At 45.4% G+C, this 26720-nt stretch overlaps 1 protein-coding gene across 1 annotated transcript; it reads left to right on the top strand.

The window, feature by feature from the left end:
- The first annotated feature begins 1759 nt into the window (after nt 1–1759).
- On the top strand, nt 1760–26455 carry LOC141072492 (uncharacterized). Its single transcript, XM_073559765.1, has 7 exons — nt 1760–1765; nt 11691–11840; nt 11967–12146; nt 12229–12352; nt 12436–12533; nt 12732–12822; nt 24874–26455. The coding sequence occupies exons 1-7, from the start codon at nt 1760–1762 to the stop codon at nt 26400–26402; spliced, it is 2178 nt and encodes a 725-aa protein (XP_073415866.1). The 3' UTR covers nt 26403–26455.
- The last annotated feature ends 265 nt before the right edge of the window (nt 26456–26720 follow it).

Raw genomic sequence — 26720 nt, 5'->3', positions numbered from 1 at the left:
ATCAGGCCTAATGTGGACCGCAGACCGACTTCCACGGGGGTTAATGAATGTGGCTCCTTTTACAGTCCACTCGTTGCTTCTTTGGAGGAAAGTCCGGTTTAAATATAACTTACAATCAAGCCCTTCTCCCCTGACAGCTATATTACAAAACCCCATGTTCCCGCCAGGCCTTGAGCCACAAATGTTTTCTTGGTGGAAGCTGAAAGGTATTCATGTACTTAAACATTTGTGTTCCCCATTTAATATCTTACTTGACAGACAGGAATTTGTTCAAAAATTTGAACCTCCAGTTAGGGAGGTAATGCGACTGAACCAGATCTTCCACTTTGCAAAGCAGATCCTCCCGAGCGGTACTACTCTCAGGGCAATGAGTTTTGAAAATTAATATCTAAATGACCCTTTGGGCAGGGGAACGATCGTTCATTGACAGTAGTGTAGCTACCGGGGGGGGCAGAGGGGATGGTGGCCCCGGGCCCCGCGCTCTGATGGGGCCCACGCGAGCTATGTTATGTAACTATATCGGCGTGCAGATCGCGCAGATATAATTCCATGCTGCAGCAGGGAGTGAGTCATGTGACCGCTCTTCTGCAGAGGAGAGGGGGAAAGGAGGTCACTCACCCAATCCTGGCTGAGCGCGCTCTCCTTGAAAGCTCCCTGCTGCAGAGAAGTCATCAGCTCCAGCAGCAGCCTGGACGCGGGGAGCTCTGCCTCTGCCTGTGAGCTGAGTTCACTGTCTGCTCTGCACTTGATTGCTTCTGACTGAGAGGAGCCTGACAGCTGAGGAGCCGCTGCTCCAGGACCAGTGGACACTGCACACAGCATGGGGATTGATGAGTATCTATGGTAATTGCTATTTGAAGTGTCTAATCTGTTGCTTTGGATATATACATATAACTTACTGCTATTTGGGTGTAATATTCATTACATGATGCTCTCCTTACGTGTTACATAGTTTTCAGGCACTTTGCAGCGGTCACTGATGCGCTATATGGCGATGCTTTGTCTTGGCCTGGGAATTTACTGCACTTTGGGACTGAGAGAAAACCAGGAAAAGTGCAAACTAGAGATCGCACTGCTGGCTGCAGGCATTAAGCTGTGCAGAGAGAGCGGCGCATCCTCCCTGGCAGGCAGAGGGAGGGTTAAACCAGTGTATCACCTTATCTCGCTGTTTGTGCTGGCGTGTAATTATTAACCTACCCGTTACCAGGCTGACAGCGAGTCCTAGAGGATTAGGGGATGTGCACACGTTGTGGATTACTCTGTGGATTTTTCCGCACGGATTTGGCCAAATCCACAGGTAAATCCGCAGGTTAAATGACCGGCGTTTTACCTGCGGATTTAGTGCAGATTTTGTGCGGATTTCCCCTGCGTTTTTACACCTGCAGATTCCTATAATGGAGCAGGTGACCAAACGCTGCGGATTCCGCACAAAGAATTGACATATTGCAGATTTAAATCCGCAGAAAATCCGCAGCGTGTGCACTGTGTTCTTCATTTCTCATAGACTGTACTGTACAACGCAGCAGAAACTGCTGCAGATCCGCAGGACCAAATCCACTGCAGATCCGCAGCAGAATCCGCAGCGTGTGCACACAGCCTAACTAGTGTTTGCTGCTCCTACAGGGAAGTGAAGTCTGGCACTTGTAGTGCCACAGCAGCAGTTAGTGCTTGGTGACAAATAGCTGTGGAATAGTGTTTTTCTATGCAGCGATTGTTAGTGGCATGGACATGTTACTAGTGTGATATATTAGTATCAGTAATGCAGGTGACTTATCGTTAATCCTACAATGTGGGGAGCTACAGGGGGGAGGGAGGTCAACCCGGGACCAGCGCTCTGAGGGGACCCACCCACAGCACGCCGATAGTGTTACATTCTGCGGCAGATCAGGCAGAATCGATCTCCTTGCTCTGCCACCCGGCCGCTATGGGGCCCCTGAGCAGGCGCAGTGGGTCCCCACCTGTCATTGCAAAATCAACTGTGTTGGCTGGATGCCATTTCAGCTGACTCCATTGATGAGAGAAGGAGCATTACGCTCCCTCTCCCATCATCCCCCTCTCATCAGCTTCTGATGTCACTAAAGCCAACACTGACAGTGGGTCGCAATGACGTCACTACTCGGAGCCTACAGTCCGGAGATGTGCGGGAGCTCGCAGCAGTGAAGAAACCAGGAGGAAAGGTGAGTTTTGAATTTATTTTTTATGAGGCTGCCTATGGGGTGCATTATATAAAGGGCTGCATTATTCTATAGGGTCTGCCTATGGGGAGTGCATTAAACTATATAGAGGACTATAGTGAGACTTGTCTGGCACATTATACTATATGGAGGCTATCTAGCGGGCCATCATACAGTGTGGAGATTACAGTGTTGGAGCTATCAAACAATTTGGGGAATACTAAGCGGTCAGTATATATACAGTGAGGGGGGATTAGACTGTGTATAAGAGCATCATACTGTGTATAGGGGAGCATCATACTGTGTATAGGGGAGCATCATACAGTGTATAGGGGAGAATCATGCAGTGTATAGGGGAGCATCATACTGTGTATATGGGAGCATCATACTGTGTATAGGGGAGCATCATACAGTGTATAGGGGAGCATCATACAGTGTATAGGGGAGCATCATACTGTGTATAGGGGAGCATCATACAGTGTATAGGGGAGCATCATACTGTGTATAGGGGAGCATCATACTGTGTATAGGGGAGCATCATACAGTGTATAGGGGAGCATCATACAGTGTATAGGGGAGCATCATACTGTGTATAGGGTAGCATCATACAGTGTATAGGGGAGCATCATACTGTGTATAGGGGAGCATCATACAGTGTATAGGGGAGCATCATACAGCGTATAGGGGAGCATCATACAGTGTATAGGGGAGCATCATACTGTGTATAGGGGAGCATCATACAGTGTATAGGGGAGCATCATACAGTGTATAGGGGAGCATCATACAGTGTATAGGGGAGAATCATACAGTGTATAGGGGAGCATCATACTGTGTATAGGGGAGCATCATACAGTGTATAGGGGAGCATCATACAGTGTATAGAGGAGCATCATACTGTGTATAGGGGAGCATCATACAGTGTATAGGGGAGCATCATACTGTGTATAGGGGAGCATCATACAGTGTATAGGGGAGCATCATGCAGTGTATAGGGGAGCATCATACAGTGTATAGGGGAGCATCATACTGCATATAGGGGAGCATCATACTGTGTATAGGGGAGCATCATACATTGTATAGGGTAGCATCATACAGTGTATAGGGGAGCATCATACTGTGTATAGGGGAGCATCATACTGTGTATAGGAGAGCATCATACAGTGTATAGGGGAGCATCATACAGTGTATAGGGGAGCATCATACAGTGTATAGGGGCGCATCATACAGTGTATAGGGGCGCATCATACAGTGTATAGGGGAGCATCATACTGTGTATAGGGGAGCATCATACAGTGTATAGGGGAGCATCATACAGTGTATAGGGGAGCATCATGCAGTGTATAGGGGAGCATCATACTGTGTATAGGGGAGCATCATGCAGTGTATAGGGGAGCATCATACTGTGTATAGGGGAGCATCATACTGTGTATAGGGGAGCATCATGCAGTGTATAGGGGAGCATCATGCAGTGTATAGGGGAGCATCATACAGTGTATAGGGGAGCATCATACAGTGTATAGGGGAGCATCATACTGTGTATAGGGGAGCATCATACAGTGTATAGGTGAGCATCATACTGTGTATAGGGGAGCATCATACAGTGTATAGGGGAGCATCATACAGTGTATAGGAGAGCATCATACAGTGTATAGGGGAGCATCATACAGTGTATAGGGGAGCATCATACAGTGTATAGGGGAGCATCATACAGTGTATAGGGTAGCATCATACAGTGTATAGGGGAGCATCATACAGTGTATAGGGGAGCATCATACAGTGTATAGGGGAGCATCATACAGTGTATAGGGGAGCATCATGCAGTGTATAGGGGAGCATCATACTGTGTATAGGGGAGCATCATACTGTGTATAGGAGAGCATCATACTGTGTATAGGGGAGCATCATACAGTGTGTAGGGGAGCATCATACAGTGTATAGGGGCGCATCATACAGTGTATAGGGGAGCATCATGCAGTGTATAGGGGAGCATCATACTGTGTATAGGGGAGCATCATACAGTGTATAGGGGAGCATCATACTGTGTATAGGGGAGCATCATACAGTGTGTAGGGGAGCATCATACAGTGTATAGGGGAGCATCATACTGTGTATAGGGGAGCATCATACAGTGTATAGGGGAGCATCATACTGTGTATAGGGGAGCATCATACTGTGTATAGGGGAGCATCATACAGTGTATAGGGAGCATCATACTGTGTATAGGGGAGCATCATACTGTGTATAGGGGAGCATCATACAGTGTGTAGGGGAGCATCATACAGTGTATAGGGGAGCATCATACTGTGTATAGGGGAGCATCATACAGTGTATAGGGGAGCATCATACAGTGTATAGGGTAGCATCATACAGTGTATAGGGTAGCATCATACAGTGTATAGGGGAACATCATACTGTATAGGGGAGCATCATACAGTGTATAGGGGAGCATCATACAGTGTATAGGGGAGCATCATACAGTGTATAGGGGAGAATCATACAGTGTATAGGGGAGCATCATACTGTGTATAGGGGAGCATCATACAGTGTATAGGGGAGCATCATACAGTGTATAGAGGAGCATCATACTGTGTATAGGGGAGCATCATACAGTGTATAGGGGAGCATCATACAGTGTATAGGGGAGCATCATACAGTGTATAGGGGAGCATCATACAGTGTATAGGGGAGCATCATACTGTGTATAGGGGAGCATCATACAGTGTATAGGGGAGCATCATACTGTGCATAGGGGAGCATCATACTGTGCATAGGGGAGCATCATACAGTGTATAGGGGAGCATCATACAGTGTATAGGAGAGCATCATACAGTGTATAGGGGAGCATCATACATTGTATAGGGGAGCATCATACTGTGTATAGGGGAGCATCATACAGTGTATAGGGGAGCATCATACTGTGTATAGGGGAGCATCATACAGTGTATAGGAGAGCATCATACTGTGTATAGGGGAGCATCATACAGTGTATAGGGGAGCATCATACAGTGTATAGGGGAGCATCATACTGTGTATAGGGGAGCATCATACTGTGTATAGGGGAGCATCATACAGTGTATAGGGGAGCATCATACAGTGTATAGGGGAGCATCATACTGTGCATAGGGGAGCATCATACAGTGTATAGGGGAGCATCATACAGTGTATAGGGGAGCATCATACTGTGTATAGGGGAGCATCATACAGTGTATAGGGGAGCATCATACAGTGTATAGGGGAGCATCATACTGTGTATAGGGGAGCATCATACTGTGCATAGGGGAGCATCATACAGTGTAAAGGGGAGCATCATACAGTGTATAGGAGAGCATCATACAGTGTATAGGGGAGCATCATACATTGTATAGGGGAGCATCATACTGTGTATAGGGGAGCATCATACAGTGTATAGGGGAGCATCATACTGTGTATAGGGGAGCATCATACTGTGTATAGGGGAGCATCATACAGTGTATAGGGGAGCATCATACAGTGTATAGGGGAGCATCATACAGTGTATAGGGGAGCATCATACTGTGTATAGGGGAGCATCATACTGTGTATAGGGGAGCATCATACAGTGTATAGGGGAGCATCATACTGTGTATAGGGGAGCATCATACAGTGTATAGGGGAGCATCATACAGTGTATAGGGGAGCATCATACAGTGTATAGGGGAGCAACTTACAGTGTATAGGGGAGCATCATACTGTGTATAGGGGAGCATCATACTGTGTATAGGGGAGCATCATACAGTGTATAGGGGAGCATCATACTGTGTATAGGGGAGCATCATACAGTGTATAGGGGAGCATCATACTGTGTATAGGGGAGCATCATACTGTGTATAGGGGAGCATCATACAGTGTATAGGGGAGCATCATACTGTGTATAGGGGAGCATCATACTGTGTATAGGGGAGCATCATACAGTGTATAGGGGAGCATCATACTGTGTATAGGGGAGCATCATACAGTGTATAGGGGAGCATCATACTGTGTATAGGGGAGCATCATACTGTGTATAGGGGAGCATCATTCAGTGTATAGGGGAGCATCATACAGTGTATAGGGGAGCATCATACTGTGTATAGGGGAGCATCATACTGTGTATAGGGGAGCATCATACAGTGTATAGGGGAGCATCATACAGTGTATAGGGGAGCATCATACAGTGTATAGGGGAGCATCATACTGTGTATAGGGGAGCATCATACAGTGTATAGGGAAGCATCATACTGTGTATAGGGGAGCATCATACTGTGTATAGGGGAGCATCATACTGTGTATAGGGGAGCATCATGCAGTGTATAGGGGAGCATCATACTGTGTATAGGGGAGCATCATGCAGTGTATAGGGGAGCATCATACTGTGTATAGGGGAGCATCATACAGTGTATAGGAGAGCATCATACAGTGTATAGGGGAGCATCATACAGTGTATAGGGGAGCATCATACAGTGTATAGGGGAGCATCATACAGTGTATAGGGGAGCATCATACTGTGTATAGGGGAGCATCATACTGTGTATAGCGGAGCATCATACAGTGTATAGGGGAGCATCATACTGTGTATAGGGGAGCATCATACAGTGTATAGGGGAGCATCATACTGTGTATAGGGGAGCATCATACTGTGTATAGGGGAACATCATACTGTGTATAGGGGAGCATCATACTGTGTATAGGGGAGCATCATACTGTGTATAGGGGAGCATCATACTGTGTATAGGGGAGCATCATACAATGTATAGAGGAGCATCATACAGTGTATAGGGGAGCATCATACAGTGTATAGGGGAGCATCATGCAGTGTATAGGGGAGCATCATACTGTGTATAGGGGAGCATCATACAGTGTATAGGGGAGCATCATACTGTGTATAGGGGAGCATCATACTGTGTATAGGGGAGCATCATGCAGTGTATAGGGGAGCATCATGCAGTGTATAGGGGAGCATCATACAGTGTTTAGGGGAGCATCATACTGTGTATAGGGGAGCATCATACTGTGTATAGGGGAGCATCATACAGTGTATAGGGGAGCATCATACTGTGTATAGGGGAGCATCATACAGTGTATAGGGGAGCATCATGCAGTGTATAGGGGAGCATCATACAGTGTATAGGGGAGCATCATACTGCATATAGGGGAGCATCATACTGTGTATAGGGGAGCATCATACATTGTATAGGGTAGCATCATACAGTGTATAGGGGAGCATCATACTGTGTATAGGGGAGCATCATACTGTGTATAGGAGAGCATCATACAGTGTATAGGGGAGCATCATACAGTGTATAGGGGAGCATCATACAGTGTATAGGGGCGCATCATACAGTGTATAGGGGCGCATCATACAGTGTATAGGGGATCATCATACTGTGTATAGGGGAGCATCATACAGTGTATAGGGGAGCATCATACAGTGTATAGGGGAGCATCATGCAGTGTATAGGGGAGCATCATACTGTGTATAGGGGAGCATCATGCAGTGTATAGGGGAGCATCATACTGTGTATAGGGGAGCATCATACTGTGTATAGGGGAGCATCATGCAGTGTATAGGGGAGCATCATGCAGTGTATAGGGGAGCATCATACAGTGTATAGGGGAGCATCATACAGTGTATAGGGGAGCATCATACTGTGTATAGGGGAGCATCATACAGTGTATAGGTGAGCATCATACTGTGTATAGGGGAGCATCATACAGTGTATAGGGGAGCATCATACAGTGTATAGGAGAGCATCATACAGTGTATAGGGGAGCATCATACAGTGTATAGGGGAGCATCATACAGTGTATAGGGGAGCATCATACAGTGTATAGGGGAGCATCATACAGTGTATAGGGGAGCATCATACAGTGTATAGGGGAGCATCATGCAGTGTATAGGGGAGCATCATACTGTGTATAGGGGAGCATCATACTGTGTATAGGGGAGCATCATACAGTGTATAGGGGAGCATCATACAGTGTATAGGGGAGCATCATGCAGTGTATAGGGGAGCATCATACTGTGTATAGGGGAGCATCATACTGTGTATAGGGGAGCATCATACAGTGTATAGGGGAGCATCATACTGTGTATAGGGGAGCATCATACAGTGTATAGGGGAGCATCATACAGTGTATACGGGAGCATCATACTGTGTATAGGGGAGCATCATACAGTGTATAGGGGAGCATCATACTGTGTATAGGGGAGCATCATACTGTGTATAGGGGATCATCATACAGTGTATAGGGGAGCATCATACTGTGTATAGGGGAGCATCATACAGTGTATAGGGGAGCATCATACTGTGTATAGGGGAGCATCATACAGTGTATACGGGAGCATCATACTGTGTATAGGGGAGCATCATACAGTGTATAGGGGAGCATCATACAGTGTATAGGGGAGCATCATACTGTGTATAGGGGAGCTGTACAGGGGGGAGACTCATGACATTATTAAATGTATAGTGGGCACTTATTGTTATAGGGAACTCAGGTAACTGTGACTGTCAAAGGGGCACAAATGGCGCTATTACTTTCTAGGAGACAAAATATGGGCACTGTTTTCAAGAGTTGCTTTAGAATTTAGAGGGCACAGAGAACCACACAGCAGGTACAGTTAAAGGGACACATACAGCAGCAGCGGCTCAGCATTGGGGTATCAGCAGGGTAAGGAGTTTGTGCAGGTAGGGAGTAGTCCCATTGGTGACAGTGCTGAAAACATGAGACATGAAATGAATCTTTGTTGTAATCTCTGCAGACGAGTCCTGGCTGGAAGAAGTTGTCATGTTGGTCTGGGCCAGATGGAAAAGTGAACGATTCCATCAGAAAGAACGTCAGCTGTAAGTCACCATCTGTAGCTGTGCTGTGATCTCCTATATGGTATGTTGAGTAGGACGGGTATCTACCACTCACTATATGGCGGTAATATCAATATTGGTCTTTATTTAGAAATTATATTCAGCAACAGCGCGGTCCTCTGCTGAGGTTCTCCTCCACTATTACTGTGCGTCACCGAGCTGTAATCAAGGTTACCTGGTTGGGGACTCACTCAGAAGTTTCGCCCCCCTGAACCAAAACCCTAGCTACGCCTCTACTCATTGATCTACTATGCTATAAATTCTCCACAAAATGATAAAAAAATTGAAGTATATGTTACAGTGGGAGGAGGATTTGGGGTTTGAACAGTCAATTGATGAATGGTATCGTAGCTGTGACACCCTATCAGAAGGTAGTCACCAGACTTCCCTTGTGGAGACCTCCTTAAAACTATTGCACAGAGTCTATTATGTACAGGAAAAAATTCACAGCATTTTTCCTAAAATCTCGGGAGACTGTATTAGGGGCTGTGGAATATCTGGTGACATGAGACATATTTGGTGGTCTTGTACGGTGGTTTCTGGGCTTTGGGAGAAGGAGAAGTGTCTGATAGCACAGATGTATGGTGGACCGGTTGTTCTGGAACCTTTTAACCTTTTACTGGGAACCAGGCCTTCCCGGCTTCCAGAAAGCTTTCAGAAGCTAGTAAACTACTTATGTATGGCCACTAAAATCCACATTGCGGCAAAGTGGAAGTCGCCCTCACTGTCATTATCTATGGTGAAAGAGAAGATGAGCGACATTATGTTACTCTCATTTGTGGCCCCAGCGTTTCTTGTAGAATAAATCCCTTTCTCACACAATCCTGTAGTAATGACTTTGTTCTCACGTTTTGTAGGAGGGTTCGTCTGACTCCATCTTATATTATCAGCATAAGTGCGAGAGATGAGAGACCGACGACTGCAGTTTTACCGTGTGTGTCCGGCGTCAGTTCTACAGTGTGAGAGATGCGGGGTCTGTGACCGAAGCTGGGGGTATACGGGTGTATACAGCATACACAGAGGGGTCTGCGAACGAAGCTGGGGGTATACGGATGTATACAACATAGACAGAGGGGTCTGTGACCGAAGCTGGGGGTATACGGGTGTATAAAGCATACACAGAGGAGTCTGTGACCGAAGCTGGGGGTATACGGGTGTATACAGTGTACACAGAGGGGTCTGTGACCGAAGCTGGGGGTATACGGGTGTATATAGCATACACAGAGGAGTCTGTTACCGAAGCTGGGGGTACACGGGTGTATACAGCATACACAGAGGGGTCTATGACTGAAGCTGGGGGTATACGGGTGTATACAGCATACACAGAGGGTCTGCGACTCAAGCTGGGGGTATACGGGGGTATACAGTGTACACAGAGGGGTCTGTGACCGAAGCTGGGGGTATACAGGTGCATACAGCATACACAGGGGTCTGTTACCGAAGCTGGGGGTATACGGGTGTATACAGTGTACACAGAGGTGTCCACACAAACACGGCTCCGCTCCGTACACCTCGTACACACACGGCTCCGCTCCGTACACCTTGTACACACTCGGCTCCGCTCCATACACCTCGTACACACACGGCTCCGCTCCGTACACCTTGTACACACGGGGCTCCGCTCCGTACACCTCGTACACACACGGCTCCGCTCCGTACACCTCGTACACACACGGCTCCGCTCCGTACACCTCGTACACACACGGCTCCGCTCCGTACACCTTGTACACACTCGGCTCCGCTCCGTACACCTCGTACACACGCGGCTCCGCTCCGTACACCTCGTACACACACGGCTCAGCTCCGTACACCTCGTACACACGCGGCTCCGCTCCGTACACCTCGTACACACACGGCTCCGCTCCGTACACCTCGTACACACACGGCTCCGCTCCGTACACCTTGTACACACTCGGCTCCGCTCCGTACACCTCGTACACACGCGGCTCCGCTCTGTACCCCTCGTACACACACAGCTCCGCTCCGTACACCTCGTACACACACAGCTCCGCTCCGTACACCTCGTACACACACGGCTCCGCTCCGTACACCTTGTACACACGGGGCTCCGCTCCGTACACCTCGTTCACACACGAGCCTGCTCTGTACATCCCGTACACTCACAGCTCTGCTACATCCCCCCTGTAAACCCCTCCTGACCCCACACAGAAACTTCCCCTCATCCAGCACCATGACAACCAGCACAGCAGAGTCCTGCACACACTGAGGCGCCTGATCATGTGACCCCTGACTCCTCCCCTCCTGTGACCTCATCACAGGTCCTGTGCGCACAGAGCAGCTGTAGAAATCTCCGGCTTCGGGGGTCTCACCAGACTTCGCTCTTTTCTTGCAGGGGCCGCAGTGGATTTCATCCTGGATCCATAGAGCTGAATAGAGGAGCGATGTTCCTTCACTCTGATGGGAATTGATGGTGACGTTGAGTCTATGAGGAACGTGTTCAGCTGCCGACTCCGAGGAGGAAACTGCTTGTTGTCTGGGGCCTAAATATATAGGTTTTATTAGTAGATGTCAGGGGAGAAAACTAAACCCTGTAAGATAATAAATCTCCTCCTATGTTTCCCTTATTATCTCCAGTAATTGTATTATTACACAGGATTCTTATGATGTTACATCGGATCATCTTCTTCTCATTCAGGTCTCTACAATATCGGATCCTCTCAGTGAAGATCTTCTACAGAAGAGAATTTTCCTGATTTACCCATCAAGGATGGATATGGACAGAGACAAGATGGCGGAGAGGATGTTACACCTCACCCTAGAGATCCTCTTCCGTCTCACTGGAGAGGTGAGAGATTCTGATGTCACATCACATCATTCTTATCTATGGGAATAGCAGATGGACAGAACTGGAGAGGTGAGGACTCCGGAAATGTCTGTAGTGAGATTTATTAATGTGTCTCTCCATAACCAGGATTACACAGTGGTGAAGAAGACCTCTAGTGATCGCTGTCAGGACCCTGTGTCTGAGGGATGGGGAAGACCCCTGAGCCCAATCACGGGGCCTCCACCTCACCCCCTGATCCATGAGGACATCAATCACCAGAAGATCCTAGAACTCACCTACAAGATGATGGAGCTGCTGACTGGAGAGGTGACACTGCTGGGAATGCTGGGACATTATACAGTAACACTATGAAGGGATCGGGGGATGACGGTATCATTGTATGTGTCAGGTTCCTATAAGGTGCCAGGATGTCGCTGTCTATTTCTCCATGGAGCAGTGGGAGTATTTAGAAGGACACAGAGATCTGTACAAGAACGTCATAATGAAGGTTCCCCAGCCCCTCACATCTCCAGGTAATAGACAGGACTAAATACACACGGCCTATAATTATCTGTATGTAGAGAATGAATTCAGTCCCTGTATGTGTTTCCTCCAGATCTATCCAGTAAGAGGACAACACCAGAGAGATGTCCCCGTCCTCTTCTTCCACAGGACTGTAAACAAGAAGATCCCAGTGCTCCTCAGGATCATCAGGTAGATGGAGAGGAGGTGTCAGGAGATCTCCCCTATGATGTGTAGACGGCTGTGAAGGTCTTGTGCTCAGTCTTGTTTTATCCACCAGTATTATATGTTTTATACTTGTGTAATGAGAACGGTGGAGATGGCAGGATTAGAGCTGATCATAGATGGGACTTCTCCATCTGTCGGTGACTTTTACAATATTTGTTTCAGGGTGAAGATCTGACCCATATTAATCCTACAGAGACATATGTGAGAGATGATGAGCGGTGTAAAGAGGAGATTCCCACATATGACTACCCAGGTGAGTAGTGACCACTGAATGCAGAGAAGTCACAGATTCCTCTCAGTCACCGGCTGTGGCTGCTTTATCGGTGGTGTAGTCCGGCCGTATAACCATGGTCACCATTTTGCCTCTAGACCACAACATTCTCCTCCACCCAAAACTGTTCAAATGACTTTGGGCATTGAAAGCCCTTTTCTATAGAACTTACAACCAATTACATTGTTTTTGATCCTAAGGAATTCAGATTACTGCACAATCTCTCCTGAAATGGGGAGCAATATTATTTTCTCTAATCTTCTGCTCAGGATCCATAGTAGCTCCAATGGTCCACCATAAATGAGGGCAACTCTGGTTTACTGTTGTGTAATCTGTATTTGTAGTTTTCAGTTAATGAGATTCTCGTGCTCTGGGGTGGGGCTGTGGGCGGGGCTGTGGGCGGGGCTTTATGTGGTACTCTGATTACATATTCATCTGTATTGGCCTATGACAGGTCGCTGATCCCTCACTGACCTGCCCCCATTATTACATAATGCATATAATAGCATTGATATTATTGTTGATAATGCCTATAATATTGTGGCTATTGTGAGGCTTAGAAAAAAATTACATCCAGCATAATGTTACCGGTGATGGCGGCGCCTGTGCAGTAGCCTCTATATCAACTGTATCAATTTTTTTTGTTAGGAAGTTATAAGGGTTAAAAGTTAAACAGCGATTTCTCATTTTTACAACAAAATTTACAAAACCATTTTTTAGGGACCACCTCACATTTGAAGTGAGTTTGGGGGGTCAATATGACAGAAAATACCCGAAAGTGACACCATTGTAAAAACTGCACCCCTCAAGGAGCTCAAAACCACATTCAAGAAGTTTATTAACCCTTCAGGTGCTTTACAGGAATGAATGGAATGTGGAAGGAGAAAATAAACATTTACTTTTCTTTCACACAAATTTTCCTTTAGACCTAAGTTTTTTTTACTTTCTCAAGAGTAACAGGAGAAAATGGACGATACATTTTGTTTTGCAATTTCTCCTGAGCATGCCGATACCCCATATGTGGGGGAAATCTACTGTTTGGGCGCACGGCAGGGCTCGGAATGGAAGGAGCGCCATTTCACTTTTTGAATGTAAAATATGCTGGAATAATTAGCGGTTGCCATGTCGCGTTTGGAGAGCCCCTGATGTGCATAACCAGCGGAGACCACCAACAACTGACACCAATTTGGAAACTAGACCCCCCCCAAGGAAATGTGTGGTGAGCAGTTTGAACCCCCAAGTACTTTGTAGAAGTTAATTACGTAGAGCCGTGAAAATAAAAAATCATATTTTTTCAACAAAAAATGATCTTTTCACCCTCCATTTTTTTTCCAAAGGGTAACAGGAAAAATTGGACCCCAAAATTAGTTGTGTAATTTGTCCTGAGTATGCTGACACCCCATATGTGGGGGGTAAACTACTGTTTGGGCGCATGTCAGAGCTCCGAAGGGAAGGAGCGCCATATTGGAGAGCAGATTTTGCTGGAATTGTTTGTGGGTGACATGTCACATTGTCAGAGCCCCTGAGGTGCCAGAACAGCATAAGCCCCCAAAAGTGACTGCATTTTACCAAATACTTCCCTGAATGAATTCTTCTAGTGGTGCAGTGAGCTTACTGACACCACAGCTGTTCCATAGAAAATTATACCATTGGGCAGTGAAGAAAAAATAATTGCTGTATTTTTCGGACTATAAGATGCACCCCAAATCTTCAAAAGGAAAATAGGGGAAAAAAATATGCAAAATGGGGGGTCCGTCTTACAGTCCGAATTCAGCTTACTAGGGGGGATCAGCACAGGTGCAAGAGTGGTCACAGACATTGTTCGGTGGTCCAGGCTGGTGCGGTGGCCTCCGGAAAATCCCATCCCAGGCTTAGGCGGCAGGGGTGCTCTGTGCTGGGGTGGTGGCAGCGCTCTGTGTTGGGGTGGGGGTAGTGCTCTGTGCTGGGGTGGCGGCAGCGCTCTGTGCTGGGGCCACGGCAGCGCTCTGTGCTGGGGCTGTGGCGCTCTGTGCTGTCTGGGGGGCTCTACCGCTGTTTTGTCAAAGCCGGAGGCCACTGTAGCTCTATTGTTGCGATGCGGTGGCCTCCGGGAAACTGGCAGATGGGGGCGGTGTATGCTCAGATTAACAGGGGCGGACCTACCGCCCGTGCAGACCGTGCATTGCACGGGGGCCCTGGGGGAGAGGGGGCCCCTCCAGCACCGCATGGCTAGTTATGTCAAAATTCAAATTAGCCATGTGTAGTGCAATGAGGAGAGCAGCGAGCGCTGCGGGAGGCAAAGGGGCCCCTGTGAGGCAGGGGAGCCCGCCTGCCCCCAGCACCGACTCCACCCCCCCGATCCCCGCATTGAAGGAGGCAATGATGGAGCCTGGAGGAGAGAGCGTCAGCTGACGCTCCCTCTCCCATCATTCCCCACTCTGCCTCTGACACAGCGGGGGCGCGATGACGTCATCACGCTCTCACTGTGTACCATGCAGAGCAAGAGAGGAGACAGGAGCCGGGAGCAACGCAGGCACGAGGAGAAGGGGAGGAGGGTGTTGTTTTGTTTTTTTTTTTATTAAATCAGTGTTAGTACTGGACTGTGGGGCCATATACCATGCTGGGCTGTATTATACCATGCTGGGGGGGCTATATACCATGCTGGGGGGGCTATATACCATGCTGGGCTGTATTATACCATGCTGGGGGGGCTATATACCATGCTGGGCTGTATCATACCATGCTGGGGGGGCTATATACCATGCTGGGCTGTATTATACCATGCTGAGGGGGCTATATACCATGCTGGGATGTATTATACCATGCTGGGGGGGCTACATATCATGCTGGGCTGTATTATACCATGCTGGGGGGCTACATACCATGCTGAGCTGTATTATACCATGCTGGGGGGGGCTATATACCATGTTGGGCTGTATTATACCATGCTGAGGGGGCTATATACCATGCTGGGCTGTATTATACCATGCTGGGGGGGCTACATATCATGCTGGGCTGTATTATACCATGCTGGGGGGGCTACATACCATGCTGAGCTGTATTATACCATGCTGGGGGGGCTATATACCATGCTCGGGGGGCTATATACCATGCTGGGCTGTATTATACCATGCTGGGGGGGCTACATACCATGCTGGGCTGTATCATACCATGCTGGGTGGCTATATACCATGCTGGGGGTGCTATATACCATACTGGGCTGTATTATACCATGCTGGGGGGGCTATCTACCATGCTGGGCTGTATTATACCATGCTGGGCTGTATTATACCATGCTGGGGTGCTATATACCATGCTGGGCTGTATTATACCATGCTGGGGGGGGCTATATACCATGCTGGGCTGTATTATACCATGCTGGGCTGTATTATACCATTCTGGAGGGGCTATATACCATGCTGGGCTGTATTATACCATGGTGGTCTGTATTGTACTGTAAGAATGTTTCTAGAAACTTCTAGAAGTCTCTCCTTTGCTTATCAGGACATTGCAGCCTGCCGTGTAGCTGCAAACCCCCCCTTCTCTTCCCACACACACACACCAGTGTCTTCATGTGCACAGCCTGTAAAACCTGAAACCGTCCATTTCCTGTGAGCTAGGAATGTTAATTAGCTAAGTGAAAAGATGGTCCTTTGTTTAAAACCAGAGGCTGCTTACAGGTATAGGAAATATTAAAAGACGCCTAGCTTGCACTCCGCTCATGACAGAGATATAATAGTCATATTTCCTTGATCTGAGTGGACCCGGCTTCGCTACGGTGCCTCATGCGTAGTTCTCGGACCTCCAAAACCTGAAATATGGATTGCTCCCAAATAGAGGGTCTTAGTTATGGCATGCTTGGTGTTTTCGGATTCTATTCGGTAAATCACAAACAATGATGCCATATATGTGTTTGTGCAGGCTTCCCTCGCTAAGATATGATCCTCATAAGTTTTGTAGCCAAATCATAACTTGAAGAGAGGAAGGTGGGACCTTCCCAGACCGCCCATTTCGTGAGGTCATAGACCCAAAAGGATAAGGGATTCCCTCCCCAAAACTCAGGCAGAGCAGCTTAAGTCCTCGTGCCAGAGAGACGTGCCGATGAGCGGCGACGTTTGGTTAAGTGCCCCTCCCCCCAGCCACATGGGATGCCTAACACCAACTGACCACATGTGAGTGTACTTTCTTCTTTCATCCATTTTGTTTTATACTTGTCTATTGTACATATTTTATGTCTCAACTTTATAGCAACTTTTATCTGTATAACCACTGACCACATTTTGGGAATAAATCGTAAAATTATCAGTTTGTCTCCATGCTCTAAGAAACAAACTATACGCCTTGTTTAGATAATCGCTACTAATTTAAGGGGTTTGCCACGGACCCTCTTAATTTAAGACTGTGAATTAAGTAAACTGTGGATGGTGGCAGCGCGATGTGTGCGATTGATTAGGCTAGTTGGCAGTCCAGAAGGGTCTTATATTGCAGAAGGGGGGCTGTGGCCACAGCACTGATAATTCCCTCACTGCAGTAGACTAATTGCCCGTGCACAACAAGCAGCCCGTCCGGCGACTAATTAACCTAGGTGCAGTTCCCTGACTGACCTGAGGGTAAGGGGGGCGCCGGAGAGCTGCGAGTTCCAAAGTGGAACTGAGAAAGTGGGATATACATAAATCCCCGCAGTTCTTGGAAGGTTTTTAGTAGTGGTGGGGCATCCAAAATACCCCCCTGCAATAAATTGTTAGAGCGAGATTAGCTTGCTGGGTATTTTTGTCACATGGTGCCAGTGGTGGGATAACTAAGATAAGCCCCCACTGTGCCTGTGATAGCCGTGTGCCGGCAGTGTGTCGCGTCCCTCCGTCCGCTGATATACCCATGTCAGTGGTGGGATTGTGACATAGTGGTGACACAGGGTCCGCTGACCGTCATGTTTTGGTGGCAGCGGGACCACCGTTTGTCACAATTTGGTGGCAGCGGTGGACTGTTCATCACGTATTGGTGAACAGCGGTGGGCTGTTCGTCACATGGTCTATATACCATGGTGGGCTGTATACCATGGTGGGCTGGGCTATATACCATGTGGTGCTGGGCTACATACTATGCGGCTGTGTTATATACCATGGGGGTACATTTTACATTATATTCTATAAGGGGAGGCTGTGTTATATAATATGGGGGGCTACATTATATTCTATGGGGAGGTGGGCTGTATTATATTCTATTTGGGGCTACATTATTTTCTATAGGGGGGCTGTATTATATTTATTATATTCTGTGGGGGCTGCATTATATGATATGAGGAGGACTATATTGTATTCTATGGAGGGGCTACATTATGCTATATAAGGGGCTGCATTATATCCTATGAGGGGGTTGCCATATAGTCTATGGAGGGGCTGCATTATACTATATGGGGGGCTGCATTATATTCTATGGGGGGTTACATTATGTTCTATACAGATATTATATCCAGCCCTGCATAGCCTCAATATTAGATAACAAAAATAACTTTGTTGCCCTATGAAGGGTTGGGGGGGCCCGAAAAATTTATTGCACAGGGACCCACTACAGTCTGTGTCCGCCCCTGCAGATTCAGATCTTGGCAACGAGATCTCTAAAGGGCTGTCACATTGTAGAAGGATCAACTTTATTCTCATTTGCACAAGGAAAGACTAGAAGCAATGGGATGAAGCTGAATGGGAGGAGACACAGATTAGATATTAGAAAAAACTTTTTGACAGTTAGAGTGATCAATGAGTGGAACAGGCTGCCACGAGAAGTGGTGAGTTCTCCTTCAATGGAAGTCTTCAAACAGAGGCTGGACAGACATCTAACTGGGATGATTTAGCGAATCCTGCTTTGAGCAGGGGGTTGGACCAGATGGCCCAGGAGGTCCCTTCCAACTCTACGATTCTATGATTCTATGATTCTATCTCGGGACGAGATCTGAATCTGAACATGCGCCGCCCACAGCGGCCATTCCATTTTTCCAGAGACCACCGCATCGCAGCAATGGAACTGCAAGGGTCTCCGGGCTTTGACAAAATGCCAGCGGAGCCTTCCACGCAGCACAGAGCGCCGCCGCAGCATTTGCAAGTATTTTTCGACTATAAGACGCACCCCCTTTTCCCCAAAAAATTTTTGGGGAAAAAGCGCGTCTTATCGTCTGAAAAATATGGTACATTTCTACCACTAAGATGTTGTTTAAATCCCAGATTTTACATTGGAAAATAGATAGATGGGTAAATGGTCACTACACCCATAGATGAATTCGCAGAGGGGTGTCATTTCCAATTCCCAGAGGGGTGTCATTTCCTTTTCGGAAATGACACCCCTCTGGGAATTCATCTATGGATATAGTGATCATTTTCATTACATGGATGATTTCCAGATACACGTAGTGGAAATTTTAGAGCAAAAATTGCAAAAATGTCATTGTAGTTCCCAATATATTGTGCCCAGCTCGTGTCTCTGGAGACCTCCCCCCACCTACCCCTGGAAATTGTTAAGTCAGCTCTACTCAAATGTGTCTGTCACTAAATAAACCAAATGCTTGAATGTCAAAACGATTCAAAAACGCGGTTCTGTGTGGAAGATTGTAAAGCCGTCATGGAGGCATAAGGCTGGCAATGATGGGCATTGTGGGTAATAATAGCGGGGATCATGCCTCATTCCTCTCTAGGAACATACACGACATCTTCTCTGGGGGTTCTTTCTTGTTTCAGTTACTGGGATGAGTGCAATAAAATGTCGCTCAGTGAGTCTTCTCACATCTTCAGATTCTACAGGATTGGTGGGGACAAAATTTTCAAAAACAAGATTTTCAGTGACCTTTTCCTGATAATGAAGGAAAGTATCTGCATTTCCGGCTTTTTTGTATAACACAAAAGAATTATATGTGGCCACCTGAAACAAATACATGACTAACTTTTATACCAGAGATATGATTTTCTTGATACCTGGTATGGCTGTAGAACCTGATCTGCAAGGTCCACCCCCCATATATTTGTTGTAGTCAATGACAGACACAGGTTTTGGAGTAGTGGATCCCTGTTGGTCTGCAGTGGCCCTTGTGGCATCTGTTTGGATCGAGCTCAGGATAAAAATATCTTTATCCTTATACTTAAGGACAAGCAGCTCTCCATTGTGTAAAGCCCCTGACTGCCCCTTTCAGAACTTTTTGCTGACCAATGATTGTGGAAACTCCTGAAGGTTTTTGCGAATGGTCCCACAAGCCCCTATGTTATGTTCAACCAGACTTTTAAATAGGGGTATGCTGGTGTAGTAGTTGTCAACATGCAGGTTGTAGCCTTATTGTAAAAAAAGGCTCAGAACGATTTTCCCGATGTCCCCAGATAAGTAGGGCCTCCTGGTGGGTTTAGTTGGCTGTCTTTCCCCTCATAAATGTGAAAAGCTGATGTGTATCTGGTTGAACGCTCGCACATTTTATAGAGCTTTATTCCGAACCTTGCCCTCTTAGAAGGAATAAATGGCTTGAGGTGCAGTGTTCCTTTGAATTTTACAAGGGACTCATCAATGGAAATGTTTTCTGTTGGGGTGTAAAGCTTTAAGAACTTTTCTGACAAGTCTTCGATGATGGGTCTGATTTTGAATAGTCTGTCATGTTCTGGGACATTTCTGGGCAGGCACTGACTATTGTCGTTAAAATGCCAAAATCTCATGAGCATTTCATAATGGGTCCTAGGAAGAATGGCAGAAAACATAGGGGTGGCTTGAACAGGGCGGTTGGACCAATAGGACCGAATGCTCATTTCTTTAACAAGCCCCATAGCGAATGTAAGTCCTAAAAATGTTTTTATTTCTAGGACATTAGTTTGTCCATAAATTTGACCTAGCATAATAGGATTGTGGATTCTGGCTGATGAATTGGGACACATATAAATCTGTAGGACAATATGCTCTAGCAAGCTATCTGTCAGAGACAAATTTAAAAAAATAATTGGTCCAAAATGTTCCACTTCCACATTTATACCAGGAATGGCATTACAATGAGGGATGAATGGAGTAGCCGAATCCGAAGCCTCCCATCTGGGAAATGCTACATCAAGAGGCAAAGCCCCTTGGACATTGGTGTGTGCCAATTCACGAGCACTGGGGACAGCGCTAGTACTGGGCATTGTTCCCTGAGTTGGAGACATTTCTCCAGAAGCGCTATTTGTCCTTCTTGTTGTACTGGTCCTTGTGTGTGAGGATGGACCAGAATCACTGCTTATTTCTGAGCGATCACTGTCGCTGCTACTAAAGCCCTCGAAATCCACATCCCCATCTGACACTGCACTTTCTTCACTGTCAGAACATAAAAGTGCATAAGCCTCCTCTGCACTATAATAGTGACCGGCCATTTTTTTCATTTTATTTTTTTACCAGAAATAGAAAACTCTGACATGACTGACGTGACCAAATTATTGGGGAGACAATTGAGAAAAGCCTAATTCTTTACCCTACCCCTAACTTTAGAATAAACCCTAACTTTAGCCTAACACTAACCCTAACTATAGCATTAACTGTAATCTGCCTTATCTGTTTTTCCATTGGCAGATGATGGACCTGAGTGGGGACTTGTTTTTTGTGAGATGAGAATTGGTATTATTTTCGCCTACATAACATTGATTGGTTTCTTTTTATTCGATATTTCGGAGGCAGAATGAACAAACAGTTGAACACCGCACACTACTGGCTCATCCAACAAGGTTTTCTATGAGACTGTGAACTGTCATTGTCTTGGTAAATAATTAACCCCTTTCTGACATCAGACATACTATCCCGTCCATGGGACCCGGGCCCCTATGCCCATGGACGGGATAGTACGTCTAGCGCGATCAGCGGCGCTCACGTGGTGAGCGCCGCTGATCGCGGCCGGGTGTCAGCTGATTATCACAGCTGACATCCGGCACAATGCACAATGTGTCAGGGGCGGTGACAGACTGCCCCCGACACGTTAACCCCTTGCACACTGCGATCAAACACGATCGCGGTGTACAGGGGGTTAAAGGGAAGCATCGGCAGGGAGGGGGCTCCCTCCGTGCTTCCCTGAGCCCCCCACAGCAGCGCTGCTGCGGGAGGCTCCATCCCTGCAGGTCCCCGAATCCAAGATGGCGACGGGGACCTTCGGGGGCCTGCAGGAAGCTGGCTTCCTCAGTGCCTGCAAAGCGCAGGCAAGGAGGAAGCCTGCAGCACTGGCTGTGACAGATCGCTGATCTGTCACAGTGATCTGTGATGTGACAGATCAGCAATCTGTCACATGACAGTAATGTCCCCCCTGGGACAATGTAATAAAGTTAAAAAAAAAAAAAAATGTAAAAATAATTTAAAACAAATCGCTAAATAAATTAAAAAAAATATATATATTCCCTAATAAATTCATTTTTTGGAAATAAAAAAAACAAAACAATAAAAGTACACATATTAGGTATCGCCGCGTCCGTAAAAACCCGCCTTATAAAACTGTCCCATTAATTAACCCCTTTAGCGAACCCCTTAAAAAATAAAAATAAAAAACGAAGCAAAAAATAATGATTTGTTATCATACTGCCGAACAAAAAGTGCAATAACGCGCGATCAAAAAGACGCATATAAATAATCATGTTACCGCTGAATATGTCATCTTGTCCCGCAAAAAACGAGCTGCCACACAGCATCATCCGCAGAAAAATAAAAAAGTTATAGCTCTCAGAATAAAGCGATGCAAAAATAATTATTTTTTATATTAAATAGTTTTCATTGCATAAAAGCGCCAAAACATAAAAAAAACCTAAATGAGGTATCGCTGTAACCGTACCGACCCGAAGAATAAAACTGCTTTATCAATTTTATCGCACGCAGAACGGTGTAAACGCACCCCCCAAAAGAAATTCATCAAACGCTGGTTTTTGTTCATTCTGCGTCCCAAAAATCGGAATAAAAAGCGATCAAAAAATGTCACGTGCCCGAAAATGGTACCAATAAAAACGTCAACTTGTCCCGCAAAAAATAAGACCTCACATGACTCGGTGGGTGAAAATATGGAAAAATTATAGCTCTCAATATGTGGTGATGCAAAAACTATTTTTACAATAAAAAGCATCTTTTAGCGTCTGACAGCTGCCAAACATAAAAACCGCCATAAATAGTAAATCAAACCCCCCGTTATCACCCCCTTAGTTAGGGAAAAATAATAAAATTAAAAAAATGTATTTATTTCCATTTTCCCATTAGGGCTAGGGTTAGGGCTAGGGTTAGGGCTGAGATTAGCGTTAGGGGTGTGTTGGGGTTGGAGTTCGAATTGGGGGTTTCCACTATTTGCGCACATCAGGGGCTCTCCAAACGCAACATGGCGTCTGATCTCAATTCCAGCCAATTCTGCGTTGAAAAAGTCAAATGGTGCTCCTTCCCTTCTGAGCCCCGACGTGTGCCCATACAGTAGTTTTCTCCCACATATGGGGTATGAGCGTACTCAGGACAAATTGGACAACAGCTGTTGGGGTCCAATTTCTCCTGTTACCCTTGGGAAAATAAAAAAATTGGGGACTAAATGATCATGTTTGTTGAAAAAATACGATTTTTTTATTTTCATGCTGCATTATAAACTTCTGTGAAGCCTTTGGGGGTTCAAAGTGCTCACCTCACATCTAGATAAGTTCCGTGGGGGGTCTAGTGTTGAAAATGGGGTCACTTGTGGGTAGTTTCAATAGTGTAGGCACATCAGGGGCTCTCCAAACGCACATGACACCCGCAGACCATTCCATCAAAGTCTGCATTCCAAAACGTCACTCCTTCCCTTCCGAGCCCCGACGTGTGCCCATACAGTAGTTTTCTCCCACATATGGGGTATCAGCGTACTCAGGACAAATTGGACAACAACTTTTGGGGTTCAATTTCTCCTGGTACCCTTGGGAAAATAAAAAAATTGGTGACTAAACGATCATGTTTGTTGAAAAAATACGATTTTTTTATTTTCACGCCCGGTCGTTATAAACTTCTGTGAAGCACTGGGGGGTTCAAAGTGCTCACCACACATCTAGATAAGTTCCTTAGGGGGTCTAGTTTCCAAAATGGTGTCATTTGTGGGGGGTTTCCACTGTTTTGGTACATCAGGGGTTTTCCAATCGCGACATGGTGTCCGATCTCAATTCCAGCCAAAAAAGTCAAATGGCGCTGCTTCCCTTCTGAGCTCTGCCATGCGCCCAAATAGTCGTTTACACCCACATATGGGGTATCAGCGCACTCAGGACAAATTGCACAATAACTTTTAGGGTCCTGTTACCCTTGGGAAAATAAAAATTGGGGGTGAAAAAACCTTTTTTTGGAAAAAATATGATTTTTTAATTGTACCGCTGTACGTTATAAACTTCTGTGAAGCCCTTGTGGGTTCAAAGTTCTCACCACATATCTAAATAAGTTCCGTGGGGGGTCTAGTTTCCAAAATGGGGTCACTTGCCAATTATGCATTGAATAAGTCAAACGGCGCTCCTTCCCTTCCGAGCTCTATCATATAGACCCCTCAAAGTGGCTTCAAATGTGATGTGGTCCGTAAAAATGAAATGGTGTTGCAAAAATGAGAAATCGCTGGTCAACTTTTAACCCTTATAACTTCGTAACAAAAAAAAACTTTGGTTCCAAAATTGTGCTGATGTAAAGTAAACATGTGGGAAATGTTACTTATTAAGTTTCTTGTGTGCCATATCGCTGTGATTTCAGGGCATAAAAATTCAAATTTGGAAAATTGCGAAATTTTCGCCAAATTTCCATTTTTTTAACAAATAAACGCAAGTTGTTTGAATGAAATTTTACCACTAACATGAAGAACAATATGTCACGAGAAAACAATGTCAGAATCACCGGGATCCATGGAAACGTTTCAGAGTTATTACCTCATAAAGGGACAGTGGTCAGAATTGTAAAAATTGGCCCGGTCATGAAAGTGCAAACCACCCTTGGGGGTGAATGGGTTAAAGTTTTTACATAGCTTGCCATTTTTATGGACAGTTTAAGTAGAAATGTTCAAAAATATAAAACTCAATGATATTTTATTAAAAAAAAATTTTTTTATCTTAGCAGTTGACTGTACCAGGAGATCAGAGGGACAGCTGACATCTTCAGTTTTTAAATCAGATGATCTTGAGATCCTACAAGATACAACTGAAGTGATTGCTATTACTCCAGATATAGCATCATCCATTCACAGCAAAGATCTGTCATCTGATCCTATGAAACAGGTCCCATCTTCTGATTCATTACTGACTAATAAGAGAAATCAAAGTCACAAAAGAGGCAATAAAAAACAAACTGCTCCTGAAGGAAAGAAGTCATTTTCATGTTCTGAATGTGAGAAATGTTTTAACCAGAAATCACAATTGGTTAATCACCATAGAACTCACACAGGGGAGAAGCCTTTTACCTGTTCAGAATGTGGGAAATGTTTTAACCAGAAATCACAATTGGTTAATCACCATAGAACTCACATGGGGGAGAAGCCTTTTTCCTGTTCAGAATGTGGGAAATGTTTTAACCAGAAATCACAATTGGTTAATCACCATAGAACTCACACAGGGGAGAAGCCTTTTTCCTGTTCAGAATGTGGAAAATGTTTTAACCGGAAAGAGCATCTTATTAGTCACCAAATAACCCACACAGGGGAGAAGCCTTTTTCCTGTTCAGAATGTGGGAAATGTTTTAACAATAAATCAGTTTGTATTAAGCACCAGAGAATCCACACAGGGGAGAAGCCTTTTTCCTGTTCAGAATGTGGGAAATGTTTTAACAATAAATCAGATTGTGTTAATCACCAGAGAATCCACACAGGGGAGAAGCCTTTTTCATGTTTAGAATGTGGGAAATGTTTTGCACACAAATCAAATTTTGTTACCCACCAGAGAACTCACACAGGGGAGAAGCCTTTTTCATGTTCAGAATGTGGGAAATGTTTTAGAAATAAATCAGATTCTGTAAAGCACCATAGAACTCACACAGGGGAGAAGCCTTTTTCCTGTTCAGAATGTGGGAAATGTTTTAACAGGAAATCACAACTGGTTAATCACCATAGAACTCACACAGGGGAGAAGCCTTTTTCCTGTTCAGAATGTGGGAAATGTTTTAACCGGAAAGAGCATCTTATTAGTCACCAAATAACCCACACAGGGGAGAAGCCTTTTTCCTGTTCAGAATGTGAGAAATGTTTTAACAATAAATCAGTTTATATTAATCACCAGAGAATCCACACAGGGGAGAAGCCTTTTTCATGTTTAGAATGTGGGAAATGTTTTAACAATAAATCAGTTTGTATTAATCACCAGAGAACTCACACAGGGGAGAAGCCTTTTTCATGTTCAGAATGTGGGAAATGTTTTAACAATAAATCAGTTTGTATTAATCACCATAGAACTCACACAGGGGAGAAGCCTTTTTCATGTTCAGAATGTGGGAAATGTTTTAGAAATAAATCAGATTCTGTAAAGCACCAGAGAACTCACACAGGGGAGAAGCCTTTTTCCTGTTCAGAATGTGGGAAATATTTTAACCAGAAAGCGCTTCTTGATCGCCATCAGAGTAGTCACACAAAGGAGAAGCCATTTTCATTTTCTTAATGTGTGAAATATTTTACTTGGAAATCAACTGTTAATAAACATCAGAGACATCACATAGGGGAGAAGCCTTTTTATGTTCATAGTGTTGGAATAGTTTTAACCAAAATTGAATCTTCTTAAATTGGTTGTCTCTTGTCATTCCTCATGTTTGCTGATAAAAGGATAAAACTAAACCTTATTAATTCCAAATGTAAAACTATACCCATAATTCACCCCCTGAAGGTTAGAAAGTGACTAATAGAAAAAACATATACCCCATGTCTCAGTATATAGGGTGTTAGGGCTGGCGGAATGCAACAAATAATAAAAGATGGTAAT

This window comes from Dendrobates tinctorius, unplaced genomic scaffold (genome assembly GCF_039654945.1).
Source record: "Dendrobates tinctorius isolate UK_male_01 unplaced genomic scaffold, ASM3965494v1 ptg000274l, whole genome shotgun sequence".
Taxonomy (NCBI): Eukaryota; Metazoa; Chordata; class Amphibia; order Anura; family Dendrobatidae; genus Dendrobates; species Dendrobates tinctorius.
This window is presented reverse-complemented; position numbering and strand designations above follow the sequence as displayed.

Coding starts and splice junctions, on each gene's coding strand:
- LOC141072492 (XM_073559765.1), top strand. Junction 12,147..12,228: donor TGGAGCTGCTGACTGGAGAG/GTGACACTGCTG, acceptor TGTATGTGTCAG/GTTCCTATAAGGTGCCAGGA. Junction 12,534..12,731: donor GTGCTCCTCAGGATCATCAG/GTAGATGGAGAG, acceptor TATTTGTTTCAG/GGTGAAGATCTGACCCATAT.